Source organism: Xiphophorus couchianus, chromosome 6, assembly GCF_001444195.1.
Source record: "Xiphophorus couchianus chromosome 6, X_couchianus-1.0, whole genome shotgun sequence".
Classification (NCBI taxonomy): Eukaryota; Metazoa; Chordata; class Actinopteri; order Cyprinodontiformes; family Poeciliidae; genus Xiphophorus; species Xiphophorus couchianus.
Genome location: NC_040233.1, coordinates 14,645,232 through 14,660,402, shown reverse-complemented (window position 1 = coordinate 14,660,402; position 15,171 = coordinate 14,645,232). Strand labels below are relative to the sequence as shown.

At 38.5% G+C, this 15,171-nt stretch overlaps 1 protein-coding gene across 5 annotated transcripts in view; it reads right to left on the bottom strand.

The window, feature by feature from the left end:
- Positions 1-716: 716 nt before the first annotated feature.
- LOC114146573 (period circadian protein homolog 2-like) overlaps positions 717-15,171 on the bottom strand; it is a 32,475-nt gene continuing 18,020 nt past the window's right edge. For 3 of the 5 annotated variants that reach the window (XM_028020767.1, XM_028020765.1, XM_028020766.1), the window contains 16 exons: positions 15,062-15,140; positions 14,282-14,388; positions 14,044-14,197; positions 13,807-13,921; positions 13,100-13,252; positions 12,896-12,986; positions 12,643-12,814; positions 12,200-12,324; positions 11,815-12,021; positions 9,341-9,601; positions 7,896-8,797; positions 7,453-7,569; positions 6,014-6,218; positions 5,631-5,826; positions 2,841-2,991; positions 717-2,508 (listed from right to left, as the gene is read on the bottom strand). In XM_028020767.1, coding sequence (XP_027876568.1) covers positions 2,293-2,508; positions 2,841-2,991; positions 5,631-5,826; positions 6,014-6,218; positions 7,453-7,569; positions 7,896-8,797; positions 9,341-9,601; positions 11,815-12,021; positions 12,200-12,324; positions 12,643-12,814; positions 12,896-12,986; positions 13,100-13,252; positions 13,807-13,921; positions 14,044-14,197; positions 14,282-14,388; positions 15,062-15,140 — 3,251 coding nt within the window. In that variant the 3' untranslated portion in view covers positions 717-2,292. The remainder of the gene's footprint in view (positions 2,509-2,840; positions 2,992-5,630; positions 5,827-6,013; positions 6,219-7,452; positions 7,570-7,895; positions 8,798-9,340; positions 9,602-11,814; positions 12,022-12,199; positions 12,325-12,642; positions 12,815-12,895; positions 12,987-13,099; positions 13,253-13,806; positions 13,922-14,043; positions 14,198-14,281; positions 14,389-15,061; positions 15,141-15,171) is intronic. The other 2 variants (XM_028020769.1, XM_028020768.1) reach the window with 2 other exon arrangements.

The window sequence follows — 15,171 nt, the reverse complement described above, 5'->3', positions numbered from 1 at the left end:
TCAGACATTTTAAGGGTAACCTTAATCCCCTTTGAGTGACCCGAGGGCTTCTCAATGAGATCAAAGTCTGGGCTTCTAACAGGAGTTTCCACTTCTTTGCTCTTTGACCCGTGGAGTTATGGGATGTTTAAGGCCATTGCAATGTTTCCGAGTCCAGTTCTGTCACAGATATCACACTTTCTTCCTTGACACCTTTGATGGTAGAATTTTTGGTGCATTCGGTTACTTTGTTAGCCAATAACCATGACACTTCCACCTCCATTCTTCACAGTAACTATAAAGTTTTTCTCCTGATATGCAGTATGATCCGTTGTGTTAAATGCTATCCCAGATTTTCTTTAACAAACTTTAGTCTGACCTTTACAGCACAAAGGTTGCCTCCTTGCACAAATACAATGAATGATGAACTTGTTCAGTATCTTTCAGATTGGACAGACCTGCTGTCTCACATTTGTGAGCATCTTCAACTTGCTGTTTTGTGATAACATTTGAAGGCTTCAGAGGTTTTCTTTAGCGTCCTGCAGTCTTCTATTGTACTGAATTTGCTTGGAGAACCAGCCCTGGTATCTAACTAAATCTATCAATCTTTTAATTATATCAAAACTTTTACTGTTTCATCGATGTCACACTAACAAAATGTGCATACAGGGAAATAAACAAAAGGCAATGATATGTGGATGTGAAAGTGACGTAGGTAATATGCAAAACAATGTTGTTTTCAAATTAAACATTTTATGTCAAGAAAATGTTTATTTTCATTGAACCAAGAAAAAATAAGGACATGAAAAAGAAAGGTGCTTGATAAGCCTGCTGAAATAGCAGACAGACTAATGACACATTCAGAAAAGTTACAGAGAAATAGCATGGATTGTCAGGTGAAATTATAACATAAAAAAACTCCAGGCATCTTAAGTTTCTAAAATAATAATAAACATTTCAGGTTTTTGGCTTATAATGAGCTGGTGTCATCTCTTACTCTACCAACCTTATCCACTGTAAACAACCACAGAGTTATTTTTCCCTTTCTGATTTGCAGTCAGCATTAGCCTTCTTGGTCCTGTCTGTTTTTTAATTTTTTTTTTTTTTTCTAAAAAATGCATTCAAAAAGCATGTATGCAAAATATATACATATATACAGTATATATATACTCAAAGACTTTTTCAAAGGTTAACGAGTGCAAAGAAATAAGAATTTCACATCTGAAACAACTGATGCATTTCATAAGATACAAATAACTAAAATATGCCGAACCCACGTCAAGCATAGTTTGGTAACACCTGGCTCCGAAGAAAAACAAAATATTTTTGAAACACTACAACCGAGTAAAAGCGGCATTATGCACATGCTCAGTCATATCCTGTTAAATATTCTGATCAGCTTAATAAATACTGCAGGATTGCATGTGATTTTATTATGTGGGATATGGTTTCTACTTTATGGCATTTCAGAAGGAAATATTGCACATTTTCCTCCCATTATTCTCATTTTACTACCAGCTTGCTCTCACCTTCAATAATGTACGGAGTGCCAGATAAACAATCAATAAAAAACAAACCAGGCTGACATTCTGCCTGGAGCTTCTTAAATAACCAAATAAGGTAAAATATATTATGAATAACTGGCCTTTATGTCAAGTTTGGTGGACCGCATGTTACTCCACTAAAGGCAAGAATCAGAGCATGTTTTTATGTGGGGCAGAAGGGACTGAAATGATGGATAGCTTAACAGGTTTGAATTTCCCAGTCCCAAAAATGAGTTTGAGCAATTGTAGCTGCTAAGGAATACCAATAATTCTTCCTTTTAGCACCAGAAAAGTGCACATATGTTCATCCAGTATCTTATGACAATGAATAACAACAGCTTGTTGCAAAAAACCCCAACAAAAACCCAAATCTTTTTCACCTCACCTAACTTAACTGGGAAAATATCCTGAAATACTGATGTCATTAACTGTCTCACAGTCTGGCATGTGTTTGCTTGGCATCTGTTGTCATGCTTTGAGCATGATTATGAACATTGTTCTGTTTCCTTGTCACATGTTTTATCTCCTACATCAGTGCATGAAATTCTTTCAAGGTGCCACACTGCGATATGCGAAAGAAGGCAAATCACTAAACACACAAAGTCACAAAGCTCGGCCTTTATCCCAGAAGCAACTAAGTGACCCTGCCTAATGCAGCTAAAAATAAAACGAAATTAATCACCACAGACGTTCACATTTTACAAATGCACAGATTGTACTGCAACGCAGAGCAAAACGGCTCATCTAAGGCAGCAGAGCAGCAGTTTCTTTAAAACTCTTGCTGATTTGCTTCTTCTGCCCGTGGGCTGCAGCTTGAAGGAGGACCTGAGTGACAGGAGACCATGGCAGAGGTTAAAGGTTCGCCTCTGAGCCTCTCTGGGCAGCAGTCCTCTCCGGTCTCTGTATCACCCAGTCCCAAATCTGGCTGGTCTTCTGCTCCAACTGTTGCTGCAGTCTCTGAGGTGTTGTCACACCAGGTGCATCCCTAGAAATCACAAATGTGTTTAAATCCTAAATTAAGGAGTGAAGTTTAGAGACAAAACATATAAATACAGGAAAGGCTCATAATAATCGTTGTTTTATGCATCAGTGCCTAAGTTTCAGCTTTCAGCTGTTTTATGGTATTGCTTTGCATTTGACTCTTTTTTTTTCATTATGTTTCTCAATTTACATTATAGAAATGACTAACTACCACAAACTACAAGTTGGAACCATATTGCGACAGGAAAAGTAGTAAAAAAAAAATGATAAAAGTTTTTCAAAGTTATGCCAATAGGAGCAGTATGTGTTAAAATGAAACCGAAGGTTTTTTTCTACCTCAACGTTGATGGCTTTGGGTAACTCTCCCTTCTCTATCCAGGGGTGGACTTCGCACAGCTCCTTCTTCTGGTCCACTGAAAAGTGGGGCTGGCACTGCTGCAGCACCCTTATCTTCTCATTGTCTTCTTCCAGCACTCTGTCAATGTCCCTGGAAGACACACAAAAATGTTTTAAAAAGTTGCAAAAGTTGGGTAAACAATCATTCTTCGGTTTTATTTTATTTATACAGTGGCAACTTTCTTGTCAACATATATAAAAATTTGTTTAGATCTGCTTTAACGGGTGCATTAAAGCTGAAGATTAAGTAAACTTTGAATAAGTAAAAGACATCAGAGAATTGTTAAGTTACATATTGTGCTCATTCTGTGAAAAACAAACAAAAAAAACTCTAGTTGGAATAGACTATTTCCATTTCTTATGGTTCATGACAGAGCCTTTTTAGCGTAGAGAACTTAGCGCTCCCTCTAGATGACATTAATATAACAGCTTTTAGTTGTTGCAGATGCTAAAGCTGGCATTTGTGGAATGTAATCCTACATTGTTTTGCTGTAAAATGTCGTTACAAACTAAATCCTTAACCACACAGAATCATTTGATGGTCAGAAGATTAGGGATGTAGATATTCTACTTCAATCTGTCCTTTACTCTTTGACATGTATAGTTACTATAATGTAGAGTGTCATTTCATATATATTTAATCTAATATAATCAAAAAACTTCTAATGGATGTATTGAAACACCAAAGGGAACCTCTGCATATTTTTGCGGCATACATTTATTCAGTAACAATCTTCTTTTGTTGATACATTTATACTAAGGAATCATTACAAATATTTACTGACATCACCTGTTTTGAATTACAGATTTATTTCATACATTACATTTTTATTTGTAACATTATCCAAAAGCCTTAAGTGGCTTAAGTTTTTTCACCACGTGTTGTAGATCAACTCAGGAATACACACACATAATTATTACAAGGGAAGTTGACATAAGAAAACATAAAATCATGAACAACTTAAAACACTCAAAATATCAGAATCCCACTTTTGTCATAAGTGTGTAAGTTGCTGAAACATCCCTGCAGTAAAAACCAACAAAATTTGATGTCTCTCATTATGAGGATCATTGAACCAACGTCAGCATTAACACTGGGGCGCCCTCTACTGGTAAACTAATGTCTCTACAGCAGGTTTAAATGATTCAAATTTCTTTAAATATAAAGCTTTCACTACCGGACAGAGAGGGATGCTATGAACAGAACTGGTTCCATGTTAATCAGATTCATGTCCTACTTTAAATTAAACACTGTAATAATAGAGTGTAAATGTATACGGTATAAGACATCATTTTATTATTGACATATCATATCTGCAACTCTTGTGAAGAAAGAAGTAAAAGCACTGTTTATTTAGGACGTGGTCAATATTTAGAATATTTCTGTAGAAGGTGACAACTCTGAAATGTTTGGGCTGTCAGGGTCTGATAAAAGTCAAAAGCTTCGTGGATAAAGTTAACATGAAAATGTAATTGTTTGAAGAAAGCTATAACTTTTGAACAAAGTTTTTGTAGACTTCCTTTATTTATTTTCGCTGAGTCTGTGTTGTTAATTTGCCCTTAGAAATAAGAAAAAGAAATACATTTATTCTCCTTAGAAATCCCAGCCTGTTCTTCGTTAGCAGTTCTTTCAGTGTTAGTCAGATTTAATGGCCTTTTGGCTTGACCTTCATCTTCAGTTCACTCTGCATACTTTCAGGGGATTCAAGTCAGGTCTATGTGCAGGTCAGTCAGTGGCACTCACTTTAATTGTCTGGAGATAGTCCTTCACCAGCAAAAACATAGTGTTGTCATATTTTTTTTTTGTTTGCAAAAGTAGAGTATTATTGTACCCTTTCAATCCATTTCTTTGGAGAGATCTATCCAACATATTTATGACAACAATTCCTGACCATTGCTTTGTGTCTTGGCAGTTGTTACTGACGTCTCTCGCTAGTTCTCTTCCCAGGGTCTTTTAAATCTTTTGCTTCCTGCCTCTGCCAGGCTTCTCTTGTGCTCTCTTTTCTATGCATTTCTAGATTAAACTTCTCACTCTAATTCTTGACATTTGGAAACAAGGTGAGAATTGTTTCTCCTACTGCTTATTGTACATCAATAGTCGTCTTTTTCTCAAGTTCAGACCAGTTTGTTTAGTTCTTGACTTGATACTTTATCCAATGAAAAGCATCAGGTAAAGACCAGACTAACGGTTGGTCTTTGCCAACCGTTAGTCTGGTCTTTATACTAAAACCATCTATTGTAACTTCACACACATCATGACACAACAGTGGTTTGTGCAAAAAGGTCAGTTCCTGAAAGGGGTAATAATTTCAATAATAATGACTTTTTTTGTTGAATAATTTAATTTCTGTGTGTAAAGCAAAAATAAACCTATGATGTTTGAAAAACCCTGTACAACATATTTGAAATAGCTCTTTTTTAAACAAAAATGATCAGTGCCACAATAATTGGTCTCCTGATGTTAATGTTTTATACAACCACCAACAGGACAACAATCAGTCTCCTCCTACAACATTATAGAAAGCACCTGGTATGCATTTGTGACTTTCTGTTACCTGGATACATCTTTTGCTATAATCATTCAAGAACTAAACCACAAAGAAGAAATTAAAATGTTTGAATGTTTCGTTGCATTTCTGATCCAACCAAAAGCTGTTTAAGTTTCAAACCACAGTGATAACAAAAACCTCCTTCCTACTCCTCGCTGGCTGCGCATGTCCTTCGACTCACCGCGAGGGCAGTTCATAGGTCATCATGACTTTCTCATCTGTGTTGGCCTTCAGCAGCCAGACGGGGTCCTGCAGGACACACTTGAGGAGCCCTGTCTCCGCCGGTCTTTCCTCACTGCTCCTAAGGAGGCCTTTGTGCTTCTGGCTGCTCTGCGATGAGTCCACACTGCCAAAGTATTTACTGCTGTTGTTGCTTCCTGGAAAAAAAAGCCAAGCACCACATATTTTTATGACAAACGAGTTAATCATTAAAAAAAACCCTTATGTTGACTTTAATGTTTTATTCTCTGTATGCTGCAATTGTTTTAGCAACCTCCCCGGCGGAGGGTGCGAAAAATTGTGTTTTTGTTTGCGTTTCTTTGAAGCTGACGTTTGAATGCCGACCTGAAAAACTGCCTGATGCCCCACTGGCCGAGGCGCTGCTGGCTGACGTCCTGCTCTTGGACATTCTGCTTGCTGAAGTCCCAAAGCCGTTGGAGCCAGAGCCCATGGAGCCGGACGTGGCTGAGCAGGAGTCCTCTTGAAGGATGATGTCCAGCATGTCGCTGGATGTTGAGATGACATCACTGTTGTTACCTTCATCGCTCCTCTGCAAAAAAAACACAGATATTACAGCACTGATATTAATAATGCTCTAAATCTCAGTACTGGGAATAAGTTCCTGCTCGACCATGGCATCGCCATCTCAACTGGTCTTTTATACCATGACCATTTATCCATTTTTTTAAAAAAGAGCATAGATTTTGCCACTCCAATTACACTTTTTTAATCTATGTAGAGTCTCTTTAATGCACAGAGACAGGTGTAACTGTAAGAACATGAAAGGGATTTTGTTAATGTACATTTAGTGTTTACTCATTTCTAAAGTGGATGGAGAGGAAAGATCGAGGCCACACAGCGAAACTGAATTAGTGCTGCACAATATACCGCAAATTCATCATTATCAAAACATCACTGAATCTGATAGCATATTACAAAGAACTGGTTGGATTGCAAAAAATATGAGCAAATAATATGAACACCATGCATTCAGTGTTTCACATGGTGACACTTCATCATTGAAAAGTTTCAGAAAGTAAAGAGGTGGTGACATTTTGATTTGATTGCAAAGACAGCAGACAACAGCTGGACGCATCTAATTAAAAGTCCATGTTGATAGGAAGAATACCTTTTATAGTTAGCTCGTACAGACGGACCATTATTTGGAGTGTATATTTGCTCTGAGCTTAAATTGGAAAGTGATCAATACTGTTTTGTCATCCACTTTCTGTTCAATCCACAGATGCATTTTCCTTACCAAAGTGGCAAAAATTAAACAAATTCAAAATCATCAGCACATTCTGACCAATACATTTCATGCAAAAGCTCCTGGTAAAATGGACAACCTCCCACACAGACCTTTTTCTGGGTAAATCCTCCACACTGATCATATGCTAAAAACATCTGCATAAAGCAATTTTAAAAGCATCTATCATTTTACTCGAAATTTATACAAATTCCCAATCAAAAACAAAACATGGATGTTTGTGAACATTTCTGTAAAGCTCTGTGCTTCGGATTTAAATTGAGCTTAGACTGTATTTCACAGTCAGCTTACAGAAAGAAAAGGTATAAAGTCTAAGTATAGCTGAATTTAACTATTTACAGTTTTTTTTTTTACTATTTTTGCTTTTTATACTTTCAATCTTAGCTATCTGTTGAAAAAATGAAAGCCTTGCAGGTTAAGATACAAGTAACATATGATCATAAAAACAAGCTTTTAGAATTGACATGGATTGGAATGGGATTTGAAGAATGTTGAGTTTTTCTGAGGATTTGCCTACCTCATTGCTGCCAGACCCAAGCCTAGACCACACTTTATCCCAAGACAAACGCTCACAGACACAGGATGTGGGTTGGAAATACAAGGGTCCAGATGGACCAAGTAGACTGAGAGAGGGCTAAAGGGTGTAAGGGATAATAGTATCATTAACACCCAAAGCCACAATTCATCTAAGGAGTCTTAGCTCACTTGATTTTACACATTGCAAAACAAATAAAAGAAACTCTGTCAGTTTATTGCTGGGAATATGTTAAGAATCCAGGTAGTGAGGGGAATAAAGCCCTAACGGGAAAACGAGGCATACAGCTCAATGTATTACGGGGACATCATTTTGAAATGTTCAGAGGCCACATGTGAAGAACATCAGTCAGAAACAACGAAAGACTTGAGGACAACACAATGACATAAAATAACTTTTTCCTCTCTGTCTTTCAATCTGTTTACCTCTTTCATCTCCCTCTCCTTTGCTTTGCTGGCACTTGCTCCTTTCTCCCTCTCCGCCATGTTACTCCCTTGTCCTACTGAAGCATGAGGCGCATTGTCCTGCCTGTCCACAGAGAACTCCAGCTCCAGCAGGTTCAGAGGCGAGCTGCAGCGGGACTGGAACAGAGGCGGGGACGGCTGACCTTCACTTTCGCCAGACTGTGGTGTGGAGGAGCGGGAGCGGCCTTCCGCCGGGGGCTTTGGGGTGTCGTTGGAGGAAGGGAAGTAGAAAGGTGGAGACAGGTAGGATGCCAACATTGGGTTGAGCTGGTTCTGACTGTTAATGAAAGGTGGGGTTGCAAAGGCGGCCTGGCTTGAGAAAGCAGTCTGATCAAAAGGCTGTGCTTGCATTGGGACACCCCCAGCGTCTACCTGATACACTGGCACCGGTGGTGCTTGATGTCCAATTAAAGGGTATAAGTAGTTGGGCAGCACAAAAGCCATAATAGGTGTGACCATATGAGAGGTTACGGGGACAGACTGAGTGCCTGGGAACAACAAAGGGAGTTGGGCACCCTGATTATTCACCAAGTCTTGTGGTGGAGCTTCTGTGCGTAACAACGCAGAATCTGTTCTTGCGTAGATCTGCATTGGGTAGCTTGGCAGCATGACAGGATATGGTGCAGGGAAAACGGGCTGTGAGGCATCAGATGGAGATACTGGGATCTGCATATGGCTCTGGTTTGTCTGAGGTTGAGGAGGGGGCTGCTGTGGCTGTCGCTCCTTGTGAGGGGCAGCCTCAGTGCTTGGAGAAGTGAGAAGCTTTGCTCTCTTGGTTTTGGTCTTCTTGTTTCGTGTTCCTCGGCGGGGCGTCCGCTCTGGTCTCTGACCTTCTTGCTTTCTGGGCTGAACAGTGTGCGCAGCTGTAGATTGACGAAGGAAATGTTTAGAAACAAAGCAATTTGAATAAAAGCCATTATTTTTGGCTTCAGACACTTGAATGTGAAATTTGTTTTTACATTTTAACCAATTAATCAACATCTCCTTTGGTCTCCAGCCCACCTGTCAACACCGACATCAGGAGAGTCTCTTTATAACCGGCCATCATTTATGGTTAATACAACTATTTGTATTTTTCAATTTGAAATATTTACCAATAAGAAGTTTGTTTTGTAAAGACATTAAGTTACCAGATTAAAAGAATGAATGCAAATGAAATACCCTTGCAAAAATATTCACATTCCTTGAACCATTTCTCATTTTACAACCACAAATCAGAAAAAATTGATGAATAACTGTGATGTAGAAATACACCACTTGCTCTGATTGGTCAGTGACAACCAATCAGAGCCAGGAGGAGGGTCTTAATGCTCTCAATCATCCTCATGTACTTGCTGCTCAGCTGAGGAATAAAACTAGTCTGAACAGCTATTTAACCATTATTTAACTGTGTTGTTTAGTGGTACCAGTGGCGGTGCGTTCATCTCTTTGTTGGTCCGGGGGCGGGGAGCCGTTTGCTTTGTGGGGAGCGAGTCCTCGAAGCTCTCGAATGCGACAGAGAAAGGTCTGCTCCTCCTTCTGCGTATGAGCTGCCAGCACCTGCTTAGTCAGACCCAGTTTCTTGTAGGACTCCATCTCCTGACTAGGAGGTGAAACTGGACGAGGAGTGTTGATGTTCTGGCTGGATTCTTGCATATCTCCTGCAACAGGTACATCCTCTGTGATCTCTGAATGGACGACAATGAGACAGGAAAGTTTACTTGCTGTATTATGTGAAGGAACTATTAACCATCCGCAATGATGACAAACAAAGCAAAGACGAGTCGATAACAGGCTTGCACAGACATAGATGCCAACAGGTTTTCTGACATTTCACAACTTAGCTGCTCATAACCAAAATCACAAATGACAGATGACATCTAAGTAACAATACTGATAACCCGAGTGGTTATTGTACTAAATATGCACAACTCTAATCTATAATTAAGTGCTAAACAAATGATGTGTCAGGATATTATACAAAAGCAGAAACCTCTCTCTGGGTTTCATTTCAGTTAAAATAAACACAAACAACTGCACACTTTGGGTTTTCTGTTGCACAATAGAAAGAAAAAAATGAAATTGTGACAATATTTACTTTATTTCAAGATCTTATTTTAGATTTTTAGAAGTATTGCAGAGCTGCACATATGCACTCTTTGTGAATTTTGATACTTTTGTTGTTCATGTTACATTGTGCTGAGTGATAATGACTGGTGATAAGTTTCAGAGGGCAGGATCATTTACCAGTCAGCAAGTCTGAACCCACCAGACTGAATTTCTTCCCAACGCTTGAGCCTTCACCCAGACTTACATGCACGTTCCCTGCATTCAACTCAGTTCCTTTTAAGATGCAGACATAGGATGAAGTGGCACGGCTATCTGACCCTAAACCTAGCTATGCACTGTAACATTAAAAACTGTATGAACTTATGAGCTGCCAATTGTGTTATTTATGATTTTTATACTCCTGTCACATTATGGCATATCTGCCTTTCTATGAGTTTCTATGGTCAGTGGTGGTTCCTGCATGAATGGTGCCTTTGGCAAGGCCATTTTCCTTTATCCCACACACAACAAACATGCACGAACTATCCTGTTCAAAGACCAGATGGATGGATGGATGGATGGATGGATTAAAACACAAGTTCTATGAATCACAAACAATTTTTAAAGCATCTGTAAACAGCATTCAGAAAATTAGTCCAGGTTTTGTTTAAAGATTTTTACTAAAAATAATCTAAAGTCTAAGTCTAAATCAAAGTAGTATAAATCAAAGGTGGTTGTGCTTATTTTTTGTTTTTACAAATACAGTGAAGGTTTCACAAATCTCATGTTGTGTCTGTCCTAAAGAAACTATGTTCACTGTAAAATAATTTAATCAAAGTCTGCATTGTCTAAATGTAGACTTTTAGATAATGCTGTATCTGGTTCAGTACGTAGCTGAACCAGATACAGCCAACGGGCAAAGAATTTTGCATGACTAAATCCCCATTTAGTCTGTCCAATTAATGTTTTTGTACTGTATGGGGAACCTGGTGCACCAGGAAACAAGCCATGCATATAACAAAAAAACATGCAAAGTTCAAGATCGTAGGCAACAGGTCTAATAACTGTGCCCCCAGTGATCCAATTATTTAACCCAACAACAGGAAATAATCCCATATTACAATTTGTAGATGGCCTATGTGGTGAGGATTCACTCAAATCAGCATGCTAAATGCTTAAAATGGTAGATATAGCAGGGGATTGGATCCATTTTCCATTAAATTCAGCTAATAACTAGATAGCCATGCAGGGACATTCAGACATCATCCATCCAATTGTAGTTCAACAAAAACAACAAAAATTCTTCATATGTATGACATGAAGGGATTTTCCACCATTTGCTCATTAGTTCACATTTTAACTCATGTTAAAAAAACGTTTTCAGATACACTAACATAAGTGGCAAGATAAGAAACAGTGTGACAGAAGCTTTAGTCTTTAGATTAAGGTCAAGATAATTCTGGTGACAAAGACTGTGTATATCCTGGAAAATCTTGTGAAAACTAAAGTACAAAGACAAAATAAATGTCTTTCTGTGTCCAAGGGTCTTCCTGTAGTAAGTGGTATCTACACATGCATGTTAAGATGCTTTGCAAAAACATGCCTTTTTATCTTTTCTTTTTTTGTTGTTGTTATGCTATTTACATACTAAAAAAAGTAGTATGTAAATGTTTCAAAACTACTGATACCAGAGGATAGGATCTTTTTGAGGAAATAAAATATAACAAGTAAAACAATTACTTATTACATCACCAGCATATAGACATTCTTTGTCTTTGTCACCAGAAGTGTTTAGTTTAAACATGTTGAGTAATAGAGAGATTCTGGCTGGAGGTTTTTCTCTCCACTGTACCTGACTCTGGCTGAGGTTTCTTGTCCCCAACATGCACTATAGTGCTACTGTAGCTACATTGGCTGGTAATGGACACCACACTTTCTGGTTTGTTTGGCACTGGTAGGGGCATCGAAGTGCCCACTACCGCAGTGGCGGGGTCACTGGTCTTTTTGTGAGGATCATCCAAAGCAGAAATACGAGACTGATCCTTCGATAAGGTTGGTTCTGCCAAAGAGAACAGAGAACAACAGCTGCAGATAAGGCACCGGCATTTGAGAGACGGCTCAGAGAGATAGAGAATCAGAAGTTCACAGGAAAGAGTGTGAAATCCTCAAAAGAACTTCTTGAGTTGTTAGGAGAGGTAGAAAATCTGATCTATTGGTTGGTCGGCAGCAGCACATACCTTCAGAGATCTGCACAGTATGTGACTTCTTCTGTTTGTCCTCATCAGAGTTAGAGGAGGTGGTGTTGGAGGATGACTGACATTTTCTCTTCATGAGGACAGGAACATTATAGCTCTCCAAGTACCTGCAGGAGCCAGTCACAACACTGATATTATGATCACGAGCTGGTTAACAGCAATATTAAGGAGAACCAAAGTATCATATTTTTAAGACGGTTCATGTTTGACACTTTGTTTCATTGCAGGAGTGTGGACTAGAACAGGTCGGAGAAGATCACAATTCTTGAATCTTTTTGATTCAATAGAATGTTTCAAAGTGTTTTACTGAGAGAATCTTTTTGGTAAACTAAAAACCTTCAGTTTTAAAAAAATGATCAATAGGTAGCTTCGTTTTCTGAAGAATAAACCTTGGCTTGTCAAAGTGTCCGTTTTTATCTGTATACCTGATAACACTGTCTAGACAGCTGATTTGCTGGTAGGAGTAGGCAGTCTGATCGTTAAGGTCAAGCTCCTCATGAAAAGAGAGTCGACTGTCCGCAGCGGTGGCCTCCCTCCAGTTGATCGGGGGAGCTGAGTCTTTGAGACGTACAACCGCCTGGCTGTTCTGTCCTGACACTAGTAGAAACAGACCAAAAATTAGTTTCTGAATAAAGTCGTAAATGTGACAATCACTGGATTATTTAAAAAATGACTTACTGGTATTGCTTCGTTTGTGTTCTGATTTTGCCATCAGCTGCTCTTGGTTCTTCTGAAGATGAATTCCCTTACAAATTTCCTGAAAAGTACGCTTTGGAAGAAATTGTACTAATGAGTTGCTCACTAAGCTCACTTTACAGTTAAGTGGTTTCAGGGATTTAGCAAAAAATGTGCAATCACACAGGTATGTGCAGTTTTACTCACAGGTCTGCTTTTGCTGCTCTGCTCCCCTTCCTTTTCTTGTTTTTTTCCTTGTTTACCATTGTTCAGGCTCTCACTAGAGGAGGAGGTCATGCCCTGAAGATACTCATTGCTGTTAAGACTGCTGTAACCACTCGACCCACTGTTGTGAACCGGCTGATCAAGGATGGAGAGGGAAGAAAAAAAAGTTTTAAAACAATAAGATAAAGAGATGCTGTCATATCTCAAAATGTGTCATTTTTGCACCCAAATTATTGAGTTTTAATCTTTTTGGAATAGTGCTTGCTTTATCTCTATAATCTACAGTATATAGCGTTATTTAGAATTTGCTCCAGAATCAGACTTTCTAGTGATCTATTAACTCCTTGACTGTCATCGACTTACATTTAAGCATTTTGAGGGTGACAAGTAAGAATAAATAACTATTTAATGCAGATAAATTGTATCTGAAAGTCAAGTCTTAAAGAAATAGCCATAAAATCCAGCAAAGATCTGAAACAAAACCTAAGTCCTAAGTCCTGAACTCAGGTTCAACTTTTTATATTGGATTATCTTTAGCTGCTTGATTAAAATTACAATTGAAAGTCCAAAGAGAAACTTCTAAAGATCTCCAGAAAGCCTGATGAACTTTTATTCAAGGCTACTTTAGAGAATTGAAAGAACATCTGCAGACTTTTGCACAGTATTGTTAGGTGGCCATCTTCTTTCACCTGCAGCAAAAGTCGATGAATCTGCTCTGTTATTTCCTGGATATCTGAGTCCGTATTCTTCATGTGACCCGTGCATGAGACCGGAGCCATGAAAATGTCCTCATTCATTGGACCCCTGATGCAAAAACACATCAACAGATAATGACTTACAAGAAAGTTTAAAATCTGATAAAAACTTTTCTATACAGAGCTTCAGTAAAAACTGTCTTCTGTACAGAAAACATGAGCAGTACTCACATGCGAACTTTATGCCTCCCGATAACAAAGGAAACCTTTCTGCTCCAGGGGTTCACGAAGGTGGACCAGCTGGTATCCAGGACGATGTATTCTCCATTTTGAGCACAGAAGCGGATGGACGAGTGGTCGAATGGTTGCCCTGCACACTGTATGACTGGAATACAAAATATGAAGAATTAAAACTCAGATCTCGCCATACACATATCTGATGCTAGATCTGTTTGATCTGTAGACTCACTTTTTTTATGAATGGCCAGCATGACGGGCCTGTCGTTGGGATGCAGGTGGAAAAGAATTGGAGTACCGATGAGGTCCTGGGGGAGGTAGCCAAGGAGAGGAACGGCCCTGACACACAGAATGAAAAGATTATTTCTATTAGTGTTACATATTTAGTATTTGGAATATAAAATGGCCTTTAAGGGTTTTTTTAAAAATATTTTGTCACATTACAGCCACAACATAATAGACTAAAACAAAGTAGAAGAAAAGAACAACAACAAAGCTGCTAAAGATTTGTTGTTGTGCAGGAAAATGACACTAAACGTACAGCCAGAGCTACACTGAAATACTTCAGAATATTCTTGTTTAAGCTTGGTCCAGTTAAAGTCCAAACCTAAAACCTTTTCTTTCCTTTCACTTTACTACTTTTAAAGCAAAGGGCATTTGCTTTTGCAGCTTCAAAGTCATGGAACAGTTTATTTAGTAATTTTTATAGTTTTCCTGATGTATACCTTGTATATTCTTACTTATTACTTTTACATGAGTTTTAGTCTGGGGTTTTTTGTTAGTCTTTATTATTTTTATACTTACTATTTTCAGAACTGTAGTTAGTGCTTGTTGTTTTTAAAGAACTTTATAAATAAGATTGGCTTGATTATACTTTGTGCTGTTCTATCACATGAAATCCCCAAGAATATGTAGGTTTTGGTTGTAAAACGACTCATTGTGAAAATCTTCCAAAGGCATGAAAAGATTTGCAAGGCACTGTAAACGTACACAAAGTGCACTGAAACCTTACCTTCCATCCACATCCTGAAATACACAATTTGGAGTGTGTGTGGTGGTGAAAATGCGCTTATCTGGTGGAATTCTGGGTGCTGCAAGCAGATTTTGGAAAATAATTGAAAT